Source organism: Alosa sapidissima, chromosome 9 (genome assembly GCF_018492685.1).
Source record: "Alosa sapidissima isolate fAloSap1 chromosome 9, fAloSap1.pri, whole genome shotgun sequence".
NCBI lineage: Eukaryota > Metazoa > Chordata > Actinopteri > Clupeiformes > Clupeidae > Alosa > Alosa sapidissima.
In genome coordinates, this window is record NC_055965.1 from 12,030,818 (window position 1) to 12,058,791 (window position 27,974).

Consider the following 27,974-nt stretch of genomic DNA (forward strand, 5'->3'; position numbering starts at 1 on the left):
TTCAAATTTCTTGCGAGTTCTGCGAAATTGTGACTCGCAACTCGTACTAATATCCACAGAGAGGACGTTGGTGAAAACTACTAAGGACTGCCCCTTTACAGTCCCTCCTTTTCTGCCCGGGCATTTAGGCGAACATACGTCACCAAAACGGCCATATCAGAGCTTCATCAGAGACTTTCTAACGAGGAGACACAGCCAAAGTCCTTTTAGGGAAGTCCCTCCACTCGGCGGCCATATTGCAACGATTTTTGTTGTTTGAATGTTTGCTGCACTGACAATTTCATTATGTTGGTGTAGGTTATGCTGGTGAAAAAGATAAAGACTGACATGGAAGTTAGAGTATTTCGAGAAAGAAAGAGCACTATATGACAGCAGTACATGATAAACCTATATGCCAGAGGGGTATTCCAGAAAGGAGGTTTAACAAACACTGAGATAAAATTTAACCTCTGGGTTGTCTGAACTTGTGGCGACTAAACCCGAGCTGTCGGTTCCAAAACACCGGTTACCAGTTAGTTCAATCAACCCTGTGTTAGATAACCTAGAGTTGTGCGCGTTCACGGCGAACTTATAAAGACATCATCTATTGAGAGTCGAAACCATGAGTGAAACCGGCGAAAGGAAGAGCACCGTATTTTTCAGAGGCGGAGTAGTCGAGGCTTACGAGGAGGAGAGAACTGTAATAACAAAAAAAAGCAATACTTAAGCGCCTGCGTCCGAGACCTTGCTTGGCAGAGAATAGCCTAACTGACCGTGTAAATGCGTATGTTTAAGATAGCCTATTTAATGTCAAAAGCACAATTAAATAATTCACTGGACATCACGTATTGTATTGACTGCTTTCAATGATGCTTTCTTAAACTAGTCTACCTTGTCACATATCGAGTGGGCCATAGAATTCTTTGAGAATCCCAAATGCAATTTTCTATTTTAACGCGGGTTCTGCAGCTGTGGGCCAAGTTAAACTTTTGCGCTCCATCATCGGAAGGGTGAATGTCGGAAGGCATGGGTAGCCTATTGGATACAGTTCGGTGCACATTTGGAAAATGTAATAAGTGATGCTGACCTGCCAGTTGGTGAAACTACACTTTAATGATCATCGTGGGTTTGTGTCCAGGAAAACGAATGAAGTTGCGCAGGAACTGCTTTAGCGCAAGGCAAACTTTACGCACCAACCGCTCTGCGTCTCCAACGCAAGACGCTCTGCGTCTCCAACAGTACAAAAACTCCCAGTCGGAGAGCGTGTGTAGCCTATTAAAAAAATAAAAAATATTTTATCCCAAATGCCATCAGCATTCGTAACCAAACTTAGTGACAACATGCATACCCGGCTGAGTTGTACAGCTATTTAAACTTATTTATTAATTTTCTATAGGCTATGTTTCCCCTTTTTGTACTGTACTTGTTTTAATTATATCTTCAATGTGTCTGAGATGTTGTTTGTCCATCTGTCTGGTGAGCCAAACACAAATGTCCACTATGGTGTAGCCTAGGCTAGCTAGCCTACATTAAAGATTTATTTTATTCTATTCTAATCCACCATGCGTAATGTAGGGATGGAGAATGCTTTTCAAGTAGGATATGGATATAAGTAGGATTTAGCTGAAAAACTCGTTTGGAAAAGAATGGATAGGCTAGTCCTATCATGTGATGTCGTGGTCTTATCGCCCTCTCACGGTGAATTGCACGGATGAATAATAGGCCTACATGATTTTGTGCTTCTTTGTCAATCGGACCTTCGTCCAAATGAAACGCCATTGTGTGACAAGTGTAAAAATAGCGGCCTGATTGAACATGCACTGAAATAACCGAACATAATTGAACATAACCTGAACAAAACCTACCCCCTACCAGGTTAAGTTCAGAACCTATGTTACCAGTTACTTACATAGCCTGATCATTTTTGAGCTTTCTGGAACTGAAATCCCAGGTTTACCGTTTACTCTGGGTTTACATACCCAGTTCAGTTCAGAGCCTATGTTACCATAGTTACTTACATAGCCTGATCATTTTTGAGCTTTCTGGAACTGAAATCCCAGGTTTACCGCTAACTTTGGGTTAACATACCCAGGGGATATTCCATCAACCTCGCTAATGAAGGCGGCGCTTCACAGAAATAGCCTGGCTTGAACTAGCGTAGACTTTCACTTGGGGCTGAAGCCGTTCCATTAACTCAAGTTAGCGGCATCTTGGCCTCGTTTATTCAAGCGAGGTTTAGTTCAGCTTCATCTCTGCTCGTGCACGAGGTAGAACAGTAGACCAAAACAGTAGATTGACGAAAACAGGATATATGTCGTAAAATTAAGACAATACTAGACGATTTCTGTTCGATTTGGCAAGCGCCATCTACAGGATTTTCATCTAAAGTCATCAAATTTAACATCGAGAGAAAAAAATAGATTGCCTACAGAAATTGGAGAATAATGGAAGCATACATTTAAAACAGCAATGGTATGGTTTGAAATCAATTGCGAGTTTGATTGGCTTCACTCTTGAACACATAGACTATACAGTCTATGCTTAAACAAAACGAGTGAATGAATAAATAGTATAAACTCAAAAACAACTTATGGATATGCATTAGCCTGGGTGTTCCCATGCTGCCTTGCTAGCGATTTGATTCACGCTGCTAAGGCAGCCTGGAGACCATGGAGCAAATTTTCGCCTGAGATAGGGAACCAATCACAGAACAGATGAGAAAGCAAGACGATGATGAGCTATGCACAGACGCATTTGATAGACATCCGTGGCACCCAATAAACGGATCTGGGCATTTTTTTCAAAAACGAGAAAATGAATGTTTGGTTCCCAGACCATGTCTCATTGAGAAGTGGTGGCGCTAGCCAGGCTAGATATGCATATGGATATTCAAAACTATCTATAGCTTAGGTTCTAAGATTAAAAGTGTTCGCTCCAAATTATTGTATAGGTGTAGGTGGTCATAAAATAAATAAGTATCAACATAATAGCCATAGCCACATGAAGACGTTTCAATTATTAGCTGCCTAGGCTAAAGAATAATTATCCTTGGGCTTGCATCAGATATAGCCTAATATAGCCCACTGGCAAAGCTGTCACTGAACAGCCTACCAAATGTGCATGACCCTTTATCAGCAGTAGACATATGTCTTTCATCAAAGATTATAACTAAAAATGCCATTATCAAGGTGATAAACAATGTAGCCTTAATTCTTCGTATGGAAAGCGAACCAGCGAACACGCAAGAATGTATCCTTTCTTATGCCGTCTCGCTGCACGTTACACCACCACCGAACGTAAGTGACACAGAGTAGCACGATTCCTAGAACCACACGCATGTGAAGTTAAAACATTTTTAATCGCATAGGCTAATCTTCATACATTCTTTGGAGCTAGTGAATGTGTAAATCCATGCTTGGCGCACTGTCGGAAAAAAAACATTTCTAGGCCTACTTCTATTTTTGAAGTTGTAGGCTTGTTGTAGGCATCTTTTTGGACTCGTTTTCCGACTGATTGTTTTTTTTTGCAACACAGCTTAATTTAGCTTGAAAGTTAACCTGCTAAGGAGCAGGTTAGTTCTGTGACATAAATTCCCATGGTTACCAAGCTGGGATTCACATTAACCTCATTAATGGAACGGAATTCTCACTAAAATTAGCGAGACTTATCGAAATAAGCCAGGGTTGGCCTTTAGCGAGGTTGATGGAATACCCCCCCAGTTAAGCCAGTAAACCTGCTTTCTGGAATACCCCCCTGGTTTGTTCATAAGTGGCTGTAGTAAAGGATGATGCAAGTCAGGATCTCATGTTGGCAGATATTCCCCTTACTTTACCTTAGATGTTTATCTACGTATGGCTTTGAGAGGCCATATCTATCTATCAAATCTATCATAATAAATGTTTTGTAAGACTGCAATGGAGGCTACATGTGCACAAAAAGACACACGTGCACAGCAACGTTTATTATTAGTGATGTTGAGGCAAGTGAGACAGACAAATGCACAGATTTTTTTTTCCCTTCATCTTTTAAATTGTTTCAAAAAATGTTGGGATACTGTAGTCTCCTAATCCACCCCCTACTCTTGTGTATGTAAATGAGTGCATGTGTGTGTTTACTTTTATGTTACGTGTGTGTGTGTGTGTGTGTGTATGTGTTTGCGTATGGGTGTGTTTGTGTGCTGCACCAAGGCTCTATTTACATACGGCTTCTCTCCTCGATCCTGCAGCTCGTGCCCCGGAAAACGTTCAAAGCTCTACGTCATCGAGGATGTCTCATAGACCTCTGAAGTTCACTTACAAAATGGAACCAAAGCTGCCATCTTTGCCCATCGGACAAAGTGTTTCGGAGTGTTAAGTGTTTTACAACTTTTTCAATTTGTAAAGTAGGCCTATGATATATTGATAAGAATGATATTGAAACCATAATTGATGGCATATTAATATAATCTCGGCTTGGCTTGGCTTTGGTGAGACTCGACTTGGACTTACTTGAGACATCCCTATTGCCTTGGGACTTGACTTGGACTTCAGCGTTAAATAAAAATGGCATTTATTTCCGTAAGGCACATGCCACATATTTTTCACATTTGCTCAGCCCCAGAGAATCCCTCCACCATGGCAATGATATTGCCAAATTCAGGACAGTCTGCCCTACATACCTACGAAAGGCAAGTCGAGCTGCCAGCTTGCAGGGGTGAGATACATGTCAAAATATAATAATTTTTATAATACGCTTTTTGTATTTGTATTATTTAAAAATCAAAATTAAATCAATGCAAATATTAATACATCAAATTGTGGCACATCTGGGTAGCCTAGACTCTGCTAAAAAAAAAAAAACAATATTTAGCATGTGTGTAAATAATGGCACTGGCAATGAACAAAGAAGCAATAAATGCTTCTAACTGAAGGTATAGTGAAAATGCCCTTACATCCAACCTTCAGTAACTTAATCAACAGTTAGAATGAATATGATTAGATGTGACCCTTGTCAGAGACTTTCTAATGTGGAGACACAGCACTCAAAAAATACTCCATAGAAATGCATGGGGCTAGTTTGTCACGCCAATATGGCCGTTACTACACGTTCTACACATATCCCACCCCTTCCTCGGCAAAACGTCGACATGTGAATACATTGAGCCAATCATGTGGTGTGATGTGAATACATTGAGCCAATCATATAGTGTGTTGTGAAGACATCGTGCCAATCATGTGTTGTGATCTCGCCGCTGGAGCAAGATTGGTGTCGTGAAGCCTTGCGCACGCGCAGTTCGACCCAAAGACTGTGCCCGATGAGTGCCCATAAAACGTTGGTATATGGCCGCCGAGTGGAGGGACTTGCCTAAAAGGACTTCGCCCTTGTACATCCAGCCTTCAGTAACTTAATCAACAGTTAGAATGAATATGATTAGACTATTAACTAATGTGTAGGTATATAGGTTTTTGTTGGAACAACATTGTAAATGTTTAATTTGAATTAAACATGATAATTATTTGTCACAAATGATTAGGGATGATTACAATGATTGCAGTTTTTTACGATTGTTTACACACTAAAATAGAAATGTCCACACAATTTGCAAAATTCTACTCCAAGGAGCAAAAAACCTCCACAGATTAGCACAACATTACACACAATGTCTGCTTCACCCTTTTTGCAAAACATTACATTTGTAAAACTCTAGACACATTTTCACACCTTAGACACAGATAAGGATTGTAAGGTTACTTCCTTGTCATTTCAAAGCCCCGGATTGCCAATGACCACACTAATGAACGAATTGGATAATCACAACCACAAGTTGTGGAAGCACACATGTGCTCATTTGAAAACGCAGCACTCAGGTGTCCTATAAAAGGCAGCAGTTGAGTTCACCTGTCTTCAACAAAAATGGAAGGAGCTTGAAGAAAACGAACAGTGAGAATGAGAGGGGGAGATCAAAGAGGAGATGAAGGAGGTAGAGGAAGAAGAGAAGGAGGTAGAGGAGGAGGCTTAGGTAGAGGAAGAGGAGAAGAAGGAGATAGAGGAAGAGGCAGAGAGATGATGAATAGTTACAGTATTCTTGTTGCTTAGTTTTTCTTCAGAGTCAAAGTGTATGTACTTCATGAAGTATGTTTTATTTGTCTACAGATTTTATTTGTTTCATTGATTTCATTGTTGGTTGATTACTGTACTGTAACTGATTATGGTAAAAAATACTGTAAGTATTGAAATAAATACTTGAAATATTCAGTCTGCAACATTAGGGTTGTGCAGTGCTTGGTAGGTTTATAGTAGGCCTATTTGTGTACATTCTCCCTACAGTATATCTCAAACTAATCATGAAGAATGTTGTGGGTTTGTCACTATTGTCATCTAAATTATGCCTTACATAACAATGTCTGGCTAAAAATCTAGCACATGCTATTTCCTATTTTTTTTTTTTTTACAAATGTGTTTTTTTATTTATCACAGCAGTGTGTATGTTTTGACTGAAGTGTGTCATTTTGCAAACAATCTAGGAATTATGCAAATTGGGTGTGGTGTTTGGATAATTGTGATTATATTTTGAAAAAAATAACCCAGTTTTCAAAATTGCGTGTAAACAATTGAAAAAAACTGTAACATATAGAAATGAATGAAATCCTAGCTGTACTAATTTTTGTGTCCTTGTTTGCTTATGTGTGTGTGTGTGCATGTGTGTGTGTGTGTGTGTGTTCTCAATGTTTGGCCTTGCGTCTCTCTGCTGCTTTTCGGATCTCTTTCAGGATGCCGTCTCTGTTCACATTTTCTGCAGCCAGATCTGCCAGGTGGTCAATCTTCTTTTTGCCCCTGTAGGTCATCTGAAAGGTGGCGTATTCCCTCCATTCCTGTTGGATGGTGGCCTCATCTGGAGAGGTAACGTGGCAAAAGAAGAGTGACGAAGACAGAGTATTAGAAGAAGAAAAGGTAATGGCAAAATAGTAGGTTGTTGTCATGAGAAAAGATAAAAAAAATAATCAATAGATCAAATGTGGGGAAGGTGAAAAGAGGAGAGATAGAGAGATGTTTGTGCTTGACTCACCTTTGCAATTCCTAATGTTGAAGAGGGGGATGTGGATCACCGTTGGCTTCCCTTCTTCCTCAAAAACATAGAAGGACTTTGGACAGTCAGACTCAGGGTTCAGAGCCTTAAAGTCTATGTCGGGAAAGGCTCTTTGGTTGGCGGCTGCATAATTCCAGGCTCCCTTTAATGACTGCACACACACATTACATTATATTACATTTGGCTGACACTTTTTAACCAAAGCAACTTCAAACAATTTAAACAATTAAGTTAGAGTGTGATAAGGGCAGTTAGTGCTGCAGTAAGTGCTACTTCCATACAGTCAGTGTCAGTTCTAGTCAGGTGGTATACATGCTAGAATTAGCAATAATAATAACTAGATGTACCGCAGAGCGGTACAAAATATGACCGCCGCCAAGTCCAGCACATTTTTTTCCACAAAAATAAGTCACGCTGAAAGGCATATATGATTCTAACTGTCTCACTGAATTGCATTATGCACACTCAATTCTCACTGGTATCTGCTAGACAACAAATACCAAAACATAATTAGTTCATAGATTTCACATGTAAAATACATTTTATACAACCCCACCCCTGCATTTGTACGTGTACATGTTTATGTTTATGTGTGTGTGTGTGTGTATGTGTGTGTGTGCGTGCTTGTGTGTGTGCCTGCGTATGTGCCTGTGTTTGTGCATGTGCATGCATGCTCACATATATCTACTGTGTGAGTATGTGTCATACGTATGATTACTGTGAATGTATGTGTGTGTGTGTGTGTGTGTGTATCTGTTTATGCACATGTGTGCACATGGAATGGGTTAAGATGACCCCGGAGGCAAACATACGGAAAAAATTGGTCATCCTAACCCCTACGGTTCTCAAGATATTCACAGAAAACTGTGTCTGCCCTACCCTCCTTTCGGGGGGTCCAGTCCAGCGGGGGGGGGGGGGGGGGGGGGTTGGTTCCATGCTATCCATGTGGGGTTACATGCCCACCAAGTTTCGTCTACCCCGGTCTTACAGTGTCCCAGGAATCCTTGACGGAAATTTGGACATGCGAAAAACCGCTCCGCGGCGGTCATAATAATACTAATAATACTAATACTAATACTACTACTACTACTACTACTACTACTTCTACTAATAATAATAATAATAATAATAATAATAATAATAATAATAATGTAAAACAGTAAAGTAACTACCAAACTACCAAACACAAACTTAACTCAATATAAGAAACAAAAGGAAATAATATAGTACAGTACCCAAGACAAAACAAACAAACAAAAATGATAATAATAATGATAATAATAAATTAGGAGCGACACACAGTACATGGAAAAAAAAAAAAAAAAAACGCGACGAAATTGTGAATTTCCAGAGCGTGTTACTACACACTCAGCAATCGACTCCTACGGACTTTCCCCTGAAGATGGCAGCAAAGATGGCAACATTTCCGGAAAGGTACTGGCTTGATGAAATTCATTCTGGACTCTCTATCCGACCACATAAAGACCTCGGGATACTTCGGTTTGGCTTTAGGGACCCTCTACTCACTACCACGTAAGTGTAATGTTGTTTGGAACTGTAGAAGAGGTATAAAAATAGCGCTTTTGTAGTAGTGAAATGACATGCCCGCGTCACTTCCAGGCTAACGAGTTTTGACTAAAAACGGTAACATCGAACTTTCTCAAAACACATCCGAATGACATGATTTGGATGTCAACTCAACGTATGTACTCCCAATCATCCGTAAATTGATCTAAAGTGCATTTTACTCCGGATAATTCCTTTAAGGCCGTTCGTGTTTACAAAATCTCCCCAGATCATCCAGATTATGAGGTCTACACTTGTGCATTCTCCTCTTTGACTCACCCCACTGTTTTTCTATGGAGTTTAGATCAGGGGACTAAGATGGCAATGTCTGAAGCTTGATTTTGTGTTCAGCCAACCATATTGGTTTTGATCTGGACATTTGTTTTGGTTCAATGACCTGATGAATGATCCAATCATGACCAACTTTTAGTGTGGCAGAGATTGACAGATTTCCTTTGAAAATGTTCAGGTTTTTATTGGTGTTCATGAAACAATGCAACTTAATTAGGTTCCCAAGGCCTTTGGGAATAAAAACAGCCCCACAATAGCACAGCCCCTCCACCTTAATTCTCATTAGGCATGGGGTTATTTTCAGTATAGCTATTCTTCTATGTATGCCAAACACACCTAAAGTGTTTCTAGCCAAAGAGCTAAACACTTTAGGTGTGTTTGGCATACATAGAAGAATGGCTATACTGACAATAGACCACACTTCCAGACAAAGTGGCTGTACCATTCAGTAACTCCTGCCGTTTACATTGGTAATTAAATGACTGGACCGGCTTTTACCTGGCATGCCCTCTAAATAATATATTAGCAGTGAGGTCACTTTTGAAGATTTTTTGGGGGACTTGGTGACCCCAAGATGATACCTTTGTCTGTAACTCTCCAACAGTGGTTCTTATGGAATTTTTTTATTACCATCCTCCATACTGTACGTGGGGGGAAGATAACCATGGGTCTTTGTCCAAGCATGTTTGTCACATTTCCAGATGATTAGAACCTTTTAATAATTGTTTTACCTGTAAATATAGGCATTTTCAACAAAGGACCTAGTTGTCATAGACATTCTCTGACTTACAAATGTCAACACACTTTCTTTTTATTTAAATTTAGTGTATTCTCTTGTCTTTCCGATGTTGAAAAATGACTAGAGGATTTAGCCTCTGTGTGACTTTATTTTCATACAATAGTGAAAAAGAAAGTCATGAACTACTTCTGAAAGTTCACAGACACTCTGATTAACTTAAATAAATTGAAATTAGATAGAAAAATGCTTCTGTTAGGTTTTGTTTATAAGATTTTTGAGGGGTGCCTTGTGAGCAACGTGTTTTAGTTCAAAATATTTATTTCTGTATGAGATTTTCCTTTTTCTCAAAATAAATTTGCTTCCTTTCAAGGTTGTATTTTTCCTAATGTTTTCCATTGTGAGATTACAATAAATCACCAACAGATTATTTTTTATAGCGGTTTTTAGTCAACTTTAGCAGAGGTGCCAATAATTCTGGAGGGTAATGTAAGTGGAATCATTCACTAATTAAGGAAGGCAATTGTATATAAATGAGTCTTTAGACTAGATTTAAAAACAGCCACTGATGGTGCAGATTTGATGGCAGATTTCCAAAGTTTGGGTGCTCTAACTGCAAACGATCGGTCACCCCTACAGTAGTTGACAGTTTACTTTTTGGAACAACTAAAAGTCCCAGGCTGGAGGATCTGAGGGGCCGAGCCGGAGAGTAGGGGGTTAATAAATCTTTTAAATAGTTAGGTGCCAAACCAATTGAAGCTTTATAGGATATTAGGAGGATTTTAGAATCAATCCTAAAACTCACTGGCAACCAGTGAAGATTGGCTAGAACTGGGGTGATATGTTCCCTAAATTTAGACTTTGTATATCAAGTCTAGTTATGGGTAGTGCTACAAGAGGAGAGACTCTCTGAAGAGCTGGGTCTTCACATACAACCTTCCCAGCACACATTAAGTGCAATACATTATAACAGTGTAGTGGGGAGGTTTGCACAATGAGATGACTTGGCTGAAAATTTGAACGAGTACAACTCAGTCCACCGCCCCTTCCTGTGCTACAGAGGAGCCGATCAGCTGCGTGAGCAGTGATTGGGCAGTGAGCAGTGATTGACAGTCCGTTGGGGCATCGTTGGTGTTAAATATTCTATATTCTAATTTCATTAAGACATTTTATATTGTGGAGAAGTTTCCAACTACAGCTTTGAGCATATCAATATGCCACTAGGTTATGTGTGTCCACTGTATTTAGATGCTTGGAGTTGCATGTAGGGAGCATGGTTTACCTTAAAAGGAGCATCCTCACTGAAGTCAAAGGACACTATGATGTCCACATCTCTCGCCTCTCTCAGCACGGATGGATACGGAGAGTTCAGGAAGAGCCCTGCATCTATCAGGTGCATCGTGTCCTCCTTGCACATTTCCTCAGGAATCTTGGGCTCTACACATAACCAAAATACATTGCAGTAAGGACACCAATGTTAATAGAAAAAAAGTTGTTTACATGACCTCTTTCGAAAACCTTTCACTGATATGATTCAGTGCAGAGGACTATTACCGTTGATTTGGTAGAGGAAATTGGCCACGTTTCCAAATTGCCATTCATTGAATAATGGCAAGATGTGTTTAATGACCCACCACACTGAAAAGGAAATATTTAATCAGGGTCAGTGTTGGCAGTATCCTTATATCTCTACCTTTCAAAAGAGATTTTTTTTTTCTTTCAAAATTAACACACAACTTTCACAGCCAAAGAAATCCTTGTATCTCAAAGAGGTTGCCTACTAGTGCTAATGGTTGATACTGAACTGAGTTCTTACCATCAGTTAGTTTGTTATTAAGATTGTTCAACTCCTGGCCCCACTCCTCTGCTGATCCTATGAGTTCTTCAAAGATATTCTCCATGTGCTGTTTCCTCTTCTGGTCATCCATGTCTGTCCACATCTCATGATCCAGTTCAAGGAGTGTGGTGCTGAATTTTCCATAGTCCTCTAGATGGCAGAATTTACCCGTCTCATTTCAGAGCATATATTATGCAATGCAAAGACGTCAATGCTAAAATTATTTTTTTCTGTTTGCTGTGCATGGTTTTTGTGTAGGGTTCATTATTAGTGGCTCATAATGAATAAATAAAATTGAGTGAAGTGAAGAACTTTTCCTTATTGGTGTTTTGAAATGTTAGCATATGAGGAATATATAAAATCCACAGGTCTTACCTCCGAGAACAGATTTCAACCTGGCCAACACTGTGTGGCAATGATCCATGTTATGGGGACATTCCACCAATTCAACCAGTGCCATCACAATCTTAAGCACACCTATGAATAAAAACATTACAAAACAAAAACCTTACATCCAGCCATCTTATGAATATGTTAACATAGACCAGTGGTTCTTAAACTTTGTTGGACAACCCCACAAAAAACATGGGCCAAGTCTTGCGACCTCCTTCTCTCTAACCGGCGGAATTTGGTTTCGAAATGTTGTGAGATGGACATTGGAAGCAGAGGCAGAAAATGTCTTCTCTCATAGATAGGCTATGTCAACACCAAAGCCATTATGTCAATGGCAGCCTTTGACTAAAAAAATCTTTAATCCAGACCATGCAATTCATGACCCCCCTTCAATATGTTTGGCGACCCCCCCCCCCCCAGTTTAAGAACCACCGACTGATTCTATGCTTCCTATGGGATGTGCATTTTTAGGCTTTTCCCCTGAAATTGCACTGTGACTACTTCAGAGGTCTATTTTGGCCTACCACCAAATGCTTGACCTCTTTATAAATCTGTAGTTTCTTAGGGAACAATCAGAATAATAGGCCTTTATCATGGCAGCCGAAGTAGGAAGTGAACAGCCCTGTTTCTGTGTGAGCAAAGTTGTTTCTAATTAAGTGTCAGATTCGGCCACAGTTACTTCAACCAGAGGCCTCGTTAATGTTTTTAGGAACACCTGTGGTTTGCCTGCCAACAGGAAGTGAACAGCCCTGCTTCAGCTGCCTGTGGGCTGCTGTGATAAAGGCCTATTGTGTGAAGTACTGGCACAGAGTTATAGAGGCTAGAATATTGTTTTTTTTTTCTTCCAGATAACAAGCATCTCTGAACTGACCACATTTCAGCCCTTCAAGTCACTTGATATGACTTAGAAACACAACTGAGCTCTAGCACCAGGTCTTGTGAAGCTGTGTGCAAAAGTAGATCAATATAGAATAAAAAGATGAGTGCTTTAGACCACCATTTGCCAATGTATGCTCATGCGTTTTGTAAAATAGCCTATAGAAACTCCCCATAGGACTTTTGGTTACCCAAAATGCATACTGGCCATAAAAGCCTTACTGTGTGGCAACCTCTTGGTGTAGAAGCATAATCCTGGTCTCAAATGAAAGGTAACATTCTGAAGTTCCCTGTAGACTATTTGGATTGTATGTCAGGGGTTCTGATATAGACTACGACTACACAAAATATGGAATAATTACATTAAAGTATCTATTTTTGCATTTTCTCTTTAGGTTCAGTGAGTGTGTATAAGATGGACTATACATCTGCACAACTAATATTGGATGAAATAACATGCATATTCAATTTCTATGGATTCCTGTGAATATTTCAAGACCCAATATGCTGCATCTACTTATTGCTAAGGATACGCCCTGCAACTAGAAGGTGGGGAAGCACCAAAAGGCAGAGGAGGGGGAAGAGGGCATTTTTGATTCAATTTAATTGAGACATAGCCAGATTAATCTGACAATGTAAAGCACTATACAGATTGTACAGGATAAACGTTGTCATATATGGATTCCCAAGAACCTAAGCTTTCAAATGGTGTATAGCATTACTATGCTACATAGCAATATGGTGCATACAATTGATTTAGAATGTTAGGGGGAAGAGGGAGAAGGGGGTAGGTGTGCCGTGGAAGGCACACTGTCTTATAACAGGACTCTGTCAAATCCAGTGTGCTGGCATCAGAAAGCATTTGAACAATCTTCATACCTGACAGTGGGGCTGCTTCACCTTGCGACCCTGTCCAAACATAAGCAGATAGTAAGATCATGGGCCCTAGTTTGTTTGGAGGGCAAAGTGCAAAGTCTGTGGAGCCTGGGTGTCATTGCAAGATATTTTTTGTATATCGAGAGAATGTGTGCTCATTTTACTAAATTGTGATCTGAATTTACTAGCGCGCACAATTTAGTATATTGTGTGCTCCTTTTACACCATAGTTTGCTCATGTGGTCTCTTTTCACTAGATTGTGCGCTCAATTAGGTAAATCTTACGTTTAACTAAATTATGTACACATTTTCTTAAAAGGCACACTATGCAGGTTTTTTAGCTTAATATGCAAGTTTTTTTAGCTTAATTTACCTTCATTTACCAGCTTCAGAGTCATTGGAATGGTTATATGACTTTTTTCGGGTTGAATGGTGGCCGTCTCGCCTCCCCCTAGCGCCTGTGAGTGGAAAAAACACCCTTGCAACTGTGGGCTGGCGGGCCGACGGCCTCAGTGTCAGGAAGTATAACGAGTGTAACGAATTGCTTTACTGCATTCAAATCAAGGCCGTAGTCATGATGTCAACATTGGGGGGGACCAAATCTGTGGTGGGGTCTGAGGGACCCCCAAACAGAATTTCAATACATCTCCTACCATGGAAAAAATATTATTAAAAATCCCAAACAAGTCGTTAGTTAAGTAAGTCAATTATTCCAAACTTTTGACGGACATAGGCATGGCATGGATGGATTATGAACCCCTGGGCAAAGATGCCCCCCCCCCCCCCCCTCCAGAGGGGTCCTGAGGCATTCTCCCACGGAAGATTATTTTATTTGTAAAAAAATGACCCTTTAAATGATGACTTCTGGTGAGTTTTGTGAAAAGAGAAGGTTGGAGAAGAAGCAACTTGACACAGAGGCTTGGGCATCAGGGCCCCCTGAGCTCTTGGGCCCAGTAAACCAATTCAGTAATCCATCCCCGGACCTGTGGTATGACTCCATTTGTCTTCAAAATGTATACTTTAAAAAAAATTACAAACTAGAGTTTCTTTGTTAACCTCTATAGTCAAGTCAAGTCAAGTCAGATTTATTTTTAAAGCGCATTTAACATGCACATAGTGCAACCCAAAGCGCTCCACAAACAAGACACATAACAACAAGACAAACGATGCCGGATGGAGCGGCGTAGTCGCCAGCGTACCCATGACATCAAGACATGACAAATACATTTAAAAAATAACAAATACAAAAAATGCCGGACGGAGCAGCGTAGTCGCCAGCATACCCGTGACACCAATACATACAATACAGACAACAAAACAAATAAAAAAATAAAATATATTTAAAAAGGGGGAAGAGTGATGTTAAAATTAGTCCAATTTCCAAACCAGCTGAAAATGTCCAAGGGCAATGATGATCCGTGAAAACTGCGCACAGAGCTGTGTCTTCACAACCGATGCAATGCCAACAAAGTTCTTTAGCAACTGACCAACCCGGTGAATTCACTGGCAGTCTGGAGATAACGTTAACGTTAGAAGCTAGGCCTTGTAGACCGCAGTCTGGAGATGACTGGAAGCACAGTCCAAAGTACTGGGCGATCGCGTAGATCCGCAATTCGGTGGACTTAACAGCGACCGTTTGTTGCTCCGTGAGATTGCAGCTCTTCACCGTTAACGTTAGTCTGCAGTTGGCATGGCAGCTCGCAGGTCAGCAACAGCTCGGCGGCCACGGCAGATCTTTCGCAGAGTAGCTAGCCTAGGTCCAGCTGTCCCGAGAGATCCCCTCGACCAGACAGTGAAGTGCACTGTTCACGGATGGATGGAAGGATGTCAGAGTCTGCAGTTGGCATGGCAGCTCGCAGGTCAGCAACAGCTCGGCGGCCACGGCAGATCTTTCGCAGAGTAGCCTAGTTTCAGCTGTCCCGAGAGATCCACTCGACCAGACAGTGAAGTGCTGCACCGCTCACGGATAGATAGAAGGATGTCCGATGCCAAGCTAAGGCAAAAGCTAGCCATAGCAAGCTCCCAATGGACAAATGTCAACGACATCAGCTGACTTAGAAGCAGTAAAAATGACTAAGAATAACACGAAAACTATCAAAAATAGCGTAAATAAATAGGGAAAACATTTAACTAGACAAACCAATACAAAAAATAGACATGACATTACATAAAATTACGAACATTACATAAAAACAAACAAAAAACATGATGCCAGACGGAGCGGCGTGTCTCGCCAGCGTCCCCGTAACCTAGCAACCAGGTTATTACACAGAATGTGGTTCTTTTACTTATTACTTATTACTACTAAGATTTTTTTTAACTAAGGCTTAGACTCATAGGTTTGGACCTATAACCTAATAAGATTTTGTCTTTTAATTTAGATTTTATTATGCTGGCGGCTAATCACACAATTTTAATGTAGTTTGAAAGAGACAGGATTCAGGAATAGGCTACTAAGACAGGCCCCTCTTCTGTTTGACTCACGTTACCCCCTGCATTAGGCTATAGACTGGCTTCTGTCTGAAATGACGTTTTGTGCCAACATAGAAACACTAGGCCTACTACAGCCTTTAATTGGTGAATGGAGGTGCAAATTCCTTTCTTTGGTTATTCACCATATTCACACGGCGGCCATCTTTCTATGACGTCATGCTCAGGGTGGGAATCCTCTGGGGAAGTCCAAACATAATGGTGCAAATTCCTTTCTTTGGTTATTGTCCGCGATTCACATTAACTGTAGGCTATCACTGCCAGTGCATTACATTTGATTCCTACGTTTTGCCTGCATGGATGCGCGATTGAGTGTGCATCTAAATAATATGCAAGATGCAACAACCATTTCTAAGAGGCCTATAAACAGTAATGTCTGGCATTAATACTAGCATATGAATGCATTATTTATGTTGAAAGACGTGAAATAAATTAATGACACAGACTTGCACAAATTCATCATTTAAAATAAAACGTTTCACTTTCGCTACCATTGCGAGAATAGGCTAGCCTGGCGAGCCAGACCCACATTAAAATGTAATTTGCTGCCGCTAGGGGCGCGTCTAGATTTCTAGGCTAAGAATAGGCTACAATATGAAAAATGTTTCAAAGTTCCCTTTGAGTCTGATCGGCTCCAAAAATGTATGGGATTTCCTTAGTCTGTGCTACACCTTTCCAACAAGTTTGTGGAAATTGTACCGGTAGCTTTTGCGATATTGTTGGCAGCCCTACCTCACCGCAGTAGGGTGCAGTAAATGGAAGCTTTTGATAGCGCACGCCACTAACGAAAAACGGAAAACCACCAGGACAAACCACTCAGGGGTGTAGGCTACTCTGGAACCATCACTAGGTCACTAATTTGTGCGTTATTTATGTTTGATTACATTTCAGATGCGTGTAGGTTTCCTGTAGGCCTAGTCTAGCGCTTTTTTCTTTCTTTATTTTTCCGTATATTGGGGGGGACATATTTGAATATTGTGGGGGACACGTCCCCCTCAATGTCTATGGTGACTACGGCCCTGATTCAAATACACATACACGCCAGGCACCGGCTAGAAAAAGGTAGCGATGGAGTTTCTCAGACATTCGTCATGACAGAGCAAGCGAAAATAAGCAAAAACCGAAAAAAAGGGTAAGGAAATTGCCAATACTGCATAGTTTACCTTTTAAATTATGCACTCAGTTTACAAAAATCAAAATTATTGCACAATTTAGTCAAATGAGAGCACGATAGCAAAAATGACAGCACATTTTCTGGATATACACAACAAAAACATCTTGCCTTGACACCTCCGAGGTCTTGTAAAAGTGTGTCAGCAAGCAAATTTCTCGTGAATAGCAGAGTGAAGATCACCATACGCACTTGGCAAAAGTGATTTTTTGATCCAATCCAGGATGTGTTTCTGGTTTTGCTTCTCATCTCCAAAAACATTTCCACAAATCCCTGCAAAAACACACCCTCTGGACTTTAAAATGTTTTTGTGTGTGTGTGTCTGTGTTTGTTTGCGTGCGTGCACATGTTTGTGTGTGTGTGTGTGTGTGTGTGTGTGTGTGTGTGTGTGTGTGTGTGTGTGTGTGTTTGTCTGACATGATATAATGAAGTATGTGGAAAAATACCTTGCAGTTGAACCATGTCCATTGGCTTCCTCTTAGGAGAGTATTTTACACATCCTCCCTCAAAGTCCTGTTTCAGCAGGGATGTCTTAACAAAAGCCCCAGGTTCCGTGAACCCTGCCTCATGGGGACTCAACTCAAACCACAACTCTGCAGAGGAAGTGTTTTTCACTCTCAAGTCACAAGCATCCGCAATCAATGTCTAGTTTCCTTTGCACATGCAGGGTCACAAAAGACATGCAGTTTCAGTTCATTATTTAAACACGGACACGGAATTTCCCAAACTTAAGACATATGTTTCCATACCTTTACTGTGTCAAAGATATGTTACTATTAACATATACTAATATGATGCCGTTTTTGTCTAGTGATAACAACTAACGGAAATGCTCCCTTTAAGGAGGAATAATACTGTATAGTATACTGTAGCAGACCTTATAGCATATGATATGTGATTTGACTGTTACTAACTATGGGTTCCACTTGATAATGTCCTCAACATAGTTTTAAATATCAGTTGATTCAGTAAATTCCACATGGTATATGAATTATATGCATAGAATGATTCTGGAATTACTGGGAAAAAAAACTGAGAGAAAAAGCACTCCTTCAAGGTGTAGAATTCTGGGGTATTCTCACTGTATTCTGATGTGTTAATATGTTGGACATTGCACAACAAAACCTGTCGGCCTATTATTCTTTGAGACCTTTCCTTTTCGCTTTGTCCTTGTCAAAGAATGCCCGGTCTATAGCACTGTAGAGTGGGTATGGATTGGCACCATCTCGGCCTCTGGATCCCTCATCAGACAGGGTCCTTGTCTCCAGCTGATGTGTCACAAACAAACACCGTTACATTGCCTATTTAAATGGATAGATGCATTGCATTTATTCATTCATCCAACCACTCAACCATTTAGTCATTCACTCACTCACCGGTACACCTTTGATAACACAAGTCATCACTCCCCAGGCATCCGAGAGGGACAGATCCCCCTCCTCATATCTCTTCCTGATCCACTGCACACCCTCGGAAAATGCCATGTCTCCCCCCTCAGATATGCTCTTCAGGACACTGCTGATTGTGACCTTCGCGTTTTTCGACCAATGGGCATCAGCATACAGTGAAGACATGGCCCTGTGTGACATCAGAACTACACCCGTCAGACCTGCAGATCTTACAGGGGGGTGTGTGTGTGTGTGTGTGTGTTGGAGGGTGTTACAGTGACTAAGATGTACTGACCATGTGGATCCAGACACTCCAGCCATGTAGAGGAAGCAGTCCAGGAGATTGTCCTGCCCCAGTTGACGTAGGACACCCAGAAAGGAGATATGGGCCCTCTCTCCTCCACCAGAGCTGAGTAGTGCAACACGAGGTACTTCATCCTGGACAAAATACCATTTCATTTCAGATGTGTCTGTGGACTCATTCATCAACTGATTCATTCATTCTTTCATTCAAGCAGTCACGCAAATTTGCAAATTTATTTGTGTAGCATTATTTTGGAGAGCTGATTGTTTTGATTTGGTAGCTGGTCAGTAATGATTTTCCTCATAACTTCCTAATTTTTTTTTTACTTCCTTGTGAACCTTTTTCATCACATTCTTTTTGAATGGCATGTTTATGACCTGATGTCACAAATAATGTACCAGAGTAGTAAATGAATGAATGAATGAATGAATGAATGAATGAATCAATCAATCAATCAATCAATCAATCAATCAATCAATCAATCAAAGACAAACAAATAAAGACAGAATGTTATTGGACAGGATGTATGGATGGGATGGAGAAGTTATTACTACCACTCACAGGCTTACAGACAATGCCGTGACTGCGCAGACAGTCACCTACTATTTGAAGCCTCTTCTGAATGTAGCTCTTCTCTTCATCACAGAGGTCCTGTCTGGAATGAGGGTTGCATGTGACACATTTAGAAATCAATATCTTCAAATCAGCTGCCCTCCACAGCACAGGATGGCGGACAGTCAGGTTGACTTTGAGGGATAGATAACTCTGAAAATCTCATAGTTTATAGCCCTAAGGCTACACTGTAGCAACACATTGATTGGTACATACAGAGATATAAGTGTTATACTGTACGTATACAAGTGTCTATCATATACTTTGTAAAAAGCATGCAATCCACCACGTTATTACAGATAGCACCTGGAAATCTTACCTGATCACCACATCCATGTTTGAGTAGAATTATGTGTTCTGTGACGTTTAACTACTGTCATACATGGACATATAAAAGATACAAAATTAACTTTATTCTATGACAGCAGCTGAAAATGTGCATAGTTCATTTAAACCTGTGGACATGAATGATAAATCAGAATGAACAGTCCACAATTTCTTACATTTCTAATTATCATTTTGTGAACATTTTACAATATTCTGCATCTTTTTCAAATGAACTAAATTTTGTTTAGACATTTGTTTCTTCTTCTGTGCAAAAATAGATCATCAAGTCATAAAACTTTTATTAGGCACCATTACCTAACTAAACCACTGTAACATTAACACAGCCAACACCAACCGTCACGTATGTCCAACCTCATACGTGTATGTGTCACTTAATATTAATTTCTATACAAACTAAGACGGCAGATTCCTAAAGAAACGCAAGCACCCACACTATAAGTTTACCTAAATTAGCTATGTACCAAAAATTACATTTTACCGTGACTCAAAGAGCTGTAAACAGTGTTGTAAGGCTGCGTGTACAAATCCGCTTGGAGCTCCAGTGGAATTTTGAATTGCGAAGACAAGAATTCTCAGGCTAACCATTGATGTGCAGTGAGAAAGGTTGGGTAGGCTACCCACCAGCCCAGCACTAAACTCCGAGCGTGGTAAACAAAATTGGATATTTCAGGCAGTAAAAGCCCCGGAAACTAGATTTTGTTCAAATCTACACACCTATGGCTACTGAAAAATGTAAGGTTCATTTAACAAATGTTATTTTGAAGTATTAAAAAACATTGTTGTTTTAGAATTTTCAAACAAAATGGTTGGTAATTAGCACATTTACGATACCAAAATTAATTTATTATCAGTTAGTAGCAAAAGCATACTATATGCATGCTATATAACCCTAATAAAACAGTTATTATTATGACCGCCGCGCAACGAAGCGGCGGTCATATAGGTTTAGTCAGACTTTTTTTTTTTTTTTTTTTCGCATGGCCAATTTTCCGCCAAGGATTCCCGGGACACTGAAAGACCGGGGTACACGAAACTTGGTGGGCATGTAGCCCCACAAGGATAGCATGGAACCACTGTTTTTCGTTTTGATCTGTAGCCCCCCCGCTGGACTGGACCCCCGAAAGGAGGGTAGGGCAGACACAGTTTTCTGTGAATATCTCGAGAACCGTAGGGTTTAGGAGGACCATTTTTTTTTGTATGTTGATCTCAAGGGGCCATGTCAACCCATTCCATAACCACTCATTTCATGTATAGCGCCACCTAGTTAAACACAAAAAAGTAAAAATGAGGTGTTGTAATTGAAGGTATCTGTGACCTAACATAGTCAAAACTGCACGAAGTGTAGGATCATTATGACACCCTCTGTATGCACGCCAAGTTTTGTGGAATTTTGTTCATGGGGGGCCACACAATAAATTAATTTATGTTACTATACACCAACTGGCCTGTAGGTGGCCGGAGACAGTTTTCTATGAATATCTCGAGAACCGTAGGGCCTAGGAGGTCCACATTTTTATGTATGTTGGTCTTAAGGGGGCATGTCAACACATCCCATTACCACTTATTTCATGTATAGCGCCACCTAGTTAAAAATTAAAAAGCAAAAAATTAGGTGTTTTCATCACAATATCTCTGGCTGACAAGGTCAAAACTGCACGAAATTAAAAGTGTAGGATCATTATGACACCCTCCGAATGCATGCCAAGTTTTGTGTGCTTTCGTTCATGGGGGGCCTTACAATAAAATAATTTATGTGTACATTTAGTGACGTACACCAACAAGGATTCCCGGGACACTGAAAGACCGGGGTACACAAAACTTGTACCCCCACATGGATAGCATGGAACTGTCATTTTTCGTTTTGATCTGTAGCCCCCCCGCTGGACTGGACCCCCCGAAAGGAGGGTAGGGCAGACACAGTTCTCTGTGAATATCTTGAGAACTGTAGGGCCTAGGATGACCATTTTTTTTACATTGATTTTCACAGTAATCATACGTATGACACATACTCACACAGTAGACATATGTACGCTTGCATGCACAGGCACATACGCAGGCACACACACAAGCACGCACGCACACACACACACACATAACATAAACATAACACAAACAATCAAGAATTTCTCAGAATTATGAACAGGCAAGATGGAGGTGGGGTTGTATAAAATGAATTTTACTTGTGAAATCTTTGAACTAATCATGTTTTGGTACTTGTCTAGCAGATACCAGTGAGAATTGAGTGTGGATAATGCAATTTAGTGAGACAGTTAGAATCATATAGGCCTTTCAGCGTGATTTCTTTTTGTGGAAAAAATGTGCTGGACTGGGCGGCGGTCGTATTTTGTACGGCTCTGCGGTACATCTAGTTTAATATGACGTGTATGCTATTTTTTAACAAAAGATAGAACTAACAGCCTGTTAAATTGTCAAATGGTGTAACCACAAAAATGACAAATATCTAATATTTCACACCTCCTAGAGTTCATGCAATTGTTCTCATGAAATTATTAGTTTATTTTGTAATATCCTATGAGAATATGTTTTATTATATTTATTTCTAAATTGATGAATGATATGGGTTTTTCATTGTACTGAGCCAAGACCATATGCTGTAAACATCTTGTTTTCTGTCTATTCTTTGACCATTTGAGTAAAAATGGTTTAAACAACCATTATTACAGTAAAGTAGAGTATTAAATCATTATCCATATACATTTTTTTGTACATTATTAGTATTTTAGACAAAATACTGGTTACACCAATTGACATAAATCGGTTACACCAATTGACCATAAAACGTTTATAGCAATAGGACAAGAAATTGACACAGAAAATAGGCATCAAGGTAAACTGAATTGGATATTTTGGTATTCATGTCATTCATCATATTCCATATCAAATATCATTTCATAACATCAATGAAGAAACTTGTGTTCTATTTGATTTAAATTCAGTTCTCATACAATTTCAGTCTATACCCATTATTTCCAAAGAGAGTGAGATAAAGGGCCCTATTTTCGCGATGCAAAACCTGGCGCAAAGTGTATTATTATTCTGACGCAAACTTTTTTCCTATCTTACACTTCACTTTTATTAAATAATGCGCCCAGGGGTGTGGCAATTACCGACATAAGGTGTGGTCTGGCACATGATCTAAAAATCGCTATCTTATACCGTCTAAAAAGCATTATGCCACTGACCAAGAAAAGCCTGGTCTATAGCGAAAGGCGCATATAAAACATGTCACTGTCACGAGATGTAAGCAGCAATTCCTCTGCAGAATAAATGTCCTTAGGTTATTTATTCAGTCATTCGAACATTATAGGGGGAAGTGTTGTTTTTTTCAGGCTATGTTTTTGCTGGTAACCCATTGTCAGTCAATATTGAAAGTAATTAACTGTATTGTCATTGACTATGACACCACAGTGAAGTTAGTTTCACTTTGCCTATATGTTCAATTAATAGACAAGTGCAGATGTGTGTAGCCTATACTCTACTCGGTTTTAGTAAAGAATGGCTTAGTGGAATACCTGTTCCATACGGTCTTGCGTACAAGCAGATTCCTTCAAATACACCGCTGACTATCAAAATACTGATGCGCTGTTTGAAGATGCCCTGCTTGCTGTTAAAGGGAATGACAGATGTCCTCCTCATTGGTTTAAAGGATGTTAAGCCCAAAACACACCCATGACTGATTAAGAAACATAAGAGCCACCTTTTTGCGCCAGGCACCTGACGTTTGATAACAAAACCACCCTGAATGTGGACTGGACAAACCCCTAAATGTATTTACGCTATTCGCTAGTGACCATGCATTTTATATTGCTAAATTAGGGCCCAAAGTGTGTGTGAGAGAGAATAAGAGTGAGTGAAAAAGTGGGTATGATCATTTCTTAACAACCAACCAACAGCAGGATCTGCGTTCACATGCACTCTGTAGCGAGACAAGTTTTTCTTGCTTGTAAGTGGCATCCATTGGGGGACATTTTATATATAATAAATGTATTTATATTATTTATTTATAATTTGAACATACTGTTTACATACATCATAAAAAATATTAAAAAATAATTATGGAAGTTCAAATTTAAAATGAAAAGCTTTGACATTTCAAAAATCGCTTAAATTGCAATCTAATTAAACCCTTTTAAAACTACTGTTCATGCTAAACAGTTAGTCATTATTTAAATTATAAAAATAATATAATTGGCACCTAAAATTACATACTCTTGGCCCTGAATCTGATCAAACTGGTCTCAAACAGAAAAGAGTCAAATGGTGTAACCGGTTACACCATTTGACATTTCTGTTTAAAAGCAAAATGTGCAGGCATTATTATGGACAACTATGTACACACTTCACCTTTATGTGAATATTCAAACACAGTTTTTACATTAAATTGAATATTTTATGATTATTATGATTTATCAACATTTTTAAAAGGTCATACCATTTGACATGTAACCTAAGCTTGCCTGGCCATGGCCTAAAAACACTATTATGTTACTTTAAGAGAGTTGCTAACCTTGACTCATAGCAGTTGGGGTCTTGAAGGGTCCTTCTCTATGACATAATTTCCTGTCACATAATTCTCTGACATAATACATACAAAATTGCTCCTTAAATGGTGGTTACACCACTTGACATTTTAAGTGGTTGATGTGACAGACACGATTCCCCATTTTAATTCAAACATTCAGAACAATGGGGTTTCATTACTTGTATTAAATATAGAAAAGTTCTTGTGCAAGATCATGCCAGATTATTTTAGAAGGGATTTTGGAGAGAATTTCACATTTTTTTCAGCAAGTGTAATTATTTGGTTAATGTTTTTGTGGTTACACCGTGTTGACAATTTTACCCAAATTCAGTTAAGACTCTTTCAAAATTAAATGAACCCAAAACATTAAGATTAGGGTTTGATGAAAATGATATTTGAAAATAATTTGTCAAATTATTTTCACATTTTAACAATTTTAAATGTATGTAACCCATATGTACACAAAAAAAATGAGCATCACGTCATTGACCCAGATGTAGATGTCTTGTTTGCCTGCCATGAGCTTCGGATCGGTTTGCTAGGCAAAACATTAACAAAAAAGTTTGTTTTGGTGCACTGATGACAGTCAGGATCATTTCTAACTAGCCAACTAGAATTGCTCAGTTCATAACATGGTTTACTTGCTACCTGGGGATGAGATGAATGATAAGATCATTAAACTTCACTGTGTTCGGTGGGTTGCTAACTAACGACATCACCTACTAGCCAGCTAGTTACAGCTATTGAACAATCTCAATAGAATTTTCGTGACGGTAAATCCCTTTCAATGCAGTATCATTTAACGTTTTTCCTTAACTAAAGAAACAATTTAAGGTATTCTGTGCAACACCCTTAAATAAACCCCTTACCTAAGGATAAATTAAGCCTTAAGGGTCATACTTCAGGGGAAAAACTTAAGGTGTTTTGTGTTTACCCTCAGTATGCCCATAGACAGTAAAAGAAAGAGACTATGAGAGAGACTATGCCTGCCTCGCAGTCGCACCATGCGTGCGTGTGAAAAAAGTTCCGTCTGAAACACTGTCGTGCGGCGCAGCGTTCCATACGTTGTGTAGGCCTAATCAAATACACCGGTATGGCGGTATATTAAAAATTCATATCATAACGAAAATATACACCGGTTTACGGTGTGAACCGGTGTTACATGGCAACTGGCACCCATGTTAACTGGATGCGTTGGTGACGTTTCACGAGTGATGACGTTCCTTTGACAGATGTGGCCACTTGCAGATTTGTCACTTTCTGATGGAAACAATTACAAACATGCATGACATATTTAAATGTAGAAATTGTCTGTAGTACGCTACATGCACTGGACCATGAATATGCCACCAAAAACATAAATACAAATAGCCTAATAATAACTCGTGGGTATCGAACCTGCTTCCTAAATGAAACCACTTAGGCTACATGATAACCATTCATCTACGTTCTTGCGCCACGAACCAGCTGATAAGTCATAGTGAAATTTATTTGACTTAGTCTATACAATTTGAAGAAGTCAGCTGATGATTGTAGCAAGTTAACATGCATGGCTGATTGTGTTGTCTTGCTACAGCAGTTGCCCAAACCAGTAGGTCTTCAAAGTATCATGGTTAAGTTTTCAAACATTTCACTGACTGCTGGTCAGGCTCTCTGTGGCCACCTAGTATCTGTAGCCTAAATGGAGGAAGCGTTGCTGGTCTAAAAATAAATAAATAATAATAATTAAAAAAAAACGTGTAATGGGGAGGATTTAACCCATGTCGACTGCGTGAAAAAGCAATAGGCTATATAAGCATTAACCTGTTGCGCCACAAGAGAAGCATGAACGTGTGAATTGGGAAATAAAATATCAATAAAATATCAAACCCATGTTTACATGTCAGCAACATTAACGTTATTAGCCTATAAGCCTAAGAGTTTTGACTCTCCCTGTGCGCAAATTTTGTGTAAAATATGGACACGTTATAGACTTCTCCTGCCCATTGCAGTGTGGGTTTCAATGCCTGTGTTTCATGAACTGAATTCTTAAAAGAATAGGCTAAACACAAGGATACACATTTTTATTTGATTTATTTGCTCTACAGACACTTCAGGTAGGGGCGGCCACAAACTTAACCATGATACTTTGAAGGCCTACTAAATGGCTTTGGCAATGGTAGCATGATAACATGGTAGCCAGATAACATGAACAGCTATGTTAACTTGTTACAATTATCATAACGTTAGCTGACTTCTTTTAATCATACAACTGAAGTCAATTTCTGTGAGTACCGTCAGCTGGCTCGTGGCGCAAGTTGATAGACGTCTGATTACCAAGCAAACAGGTCAATTTATTCGTGGTTCAATACCCAAGTGAAGTTAATTTATGCTATTTAGGTGTTTGTTTTTTGGGTGGCATATTTATGGTCCAGTGCATGTAGTACTACATACAATTTTGACTTTTAAACATGTCATGCATATTTGTGTGCGTCTCTAGTATATCAGAAAGTGACAAATCTGCAAGCGGCCACATCTGTCAAAGACTCGTCATCAATCATGAAACGTCATCAACGCAGCCAGTTAACACGGGAGCCAGTTGCCATGTAACACCGTTATACCGCCCAGCACTAAAAAGGACTTTGGTTTAGGGAAGCAAAAGAACAAAATAATTTCCCCTCTTGAGGTTAAATAATAATAAACAGAGATTTTGGCACATATTTCACACTGATAGATTCACGCAAAATAAAAATGTTTGGTGTCCACCATTGTTTTGCACTCACTTATTCTGGCAGTGTCCTCAGGGTGGCCGCTGGTCCTTAAAAGTCTTGAATCACTTTTCCTAAAAATAAGGCCTTAAAAAGTATGAAATTGTCTTAAATTCAGATTGGGTGGGTCTTAAATATTTTTTTTAGTCATGTCACCGCGAAAATGCAGGCAATCTGTTCTGCCAGGTCGAATATTCTTGGTATGCGCTGCGTTGTCTGTGGTTAGGTCAGAGTCCGTTTGTCTACTGCGCAGCTTTTAATGACGCCTTTCAAGAGAGTTCCATTATCAGCGTCATAGTTGGCCCCACAAGACTTCCGTTTTAACATTCCATATGTTATCTTAATGCAGAGGAAGTAGATTGGGGCCCAAATAGAACGTTCAAGCATTGTTTTTGTTTTTATTGTTGAAAGGGTCTAATGGTTGATAGCCACTTGCCTACATCAGCGTTTCTCAAACTACAATGACTGCTGGTCCGCGGAGCCGCGGAGTCTAATTATGCCCAGTCCTTCTGTCACTCGTCTGCTAATTTGCTGAGCAATTGATCAAGGAACCGCGGACCAACAGATAACAAGAAAACAAACGTTTCGGCAATCAGGAAGAAATACTTGCTGATTTTGTATCATTAAGCATAGTCATACAATTATATGCGTGTGGTATGAGCTTTCATTTAATGCATACGTGTGCACGTCTGCGAGAGAAACGGAAACCAATCGATAACGTTGAAACAAAGCTCCGCTCCGCGGCTACGAG

At 39.7% G+C, this 27,974-nt stretch overlaps 1 protein-coding gene across 5 annotated transcripts; it reads right to left on the bottom strand.

Moving 5' to 3' along the window:
* Positions 1 to 5,947: 5,947 nt before the first annotated feature.
* On the bottom strand, positions 5,948 to 27,454 carry LOC121719157 (cytosolic phospholipase A2 zeta-like). 5 transcript variants are annotated; one of them, XM_042104585.1, is made up of 15 exons: positions 27,239 to 27,454; positions 19,905 to 19,958; positions 19,577 to 19,628; positions 18,965 to 19,107; positions 18,658 to 18,859; positions 18,432 to 18,549; positions 17,728 to 17,874; positions 17,474 to 17,554; positions 13,624 to 13,653; positions 11,851 to 11,952; positions 11,455 to 11,625; positions 11,193 to 11,276; positions 10,921 to 11,075; positions 7,025 to 7,196; positions 5,948 to 6,850 (listed from the first exon to the last, which is right to left on the bottom strand). In XM_042104585.1, the coding sequence occupies exons 2-15, from the start codon at positions 19,919 to 19,921 to the stop codon at positions 6,681 to 6,683; spliced, it is 1,644 nt and encodes a 547-aa protein (XP_041960519.1). In that variant the 5' UTR covers positions 19,922 to 19,958; positions 27,239 to 27,454; the 3' UTR covers positions 5,948 to 6,680. The 5 variants fall into 5 exon arrangements, with proteins under 5 accessions (XP_041960519.1, XP_041960518.1, XP_041960517.1 ...); XM_042104584.1 differs by having other exon boundaries at positions 5,949 to 6,850; positions 19,535 to 19,628; positions 19,905 to 19,955; XM_042104583.1 differs by having other exon boundaries at positions 5,949 to 6,850; positions 19,535 to 19,628.
* Between the last annotated feature and the right edge of the window lie 520 nt (positions 27,455 to 27,974).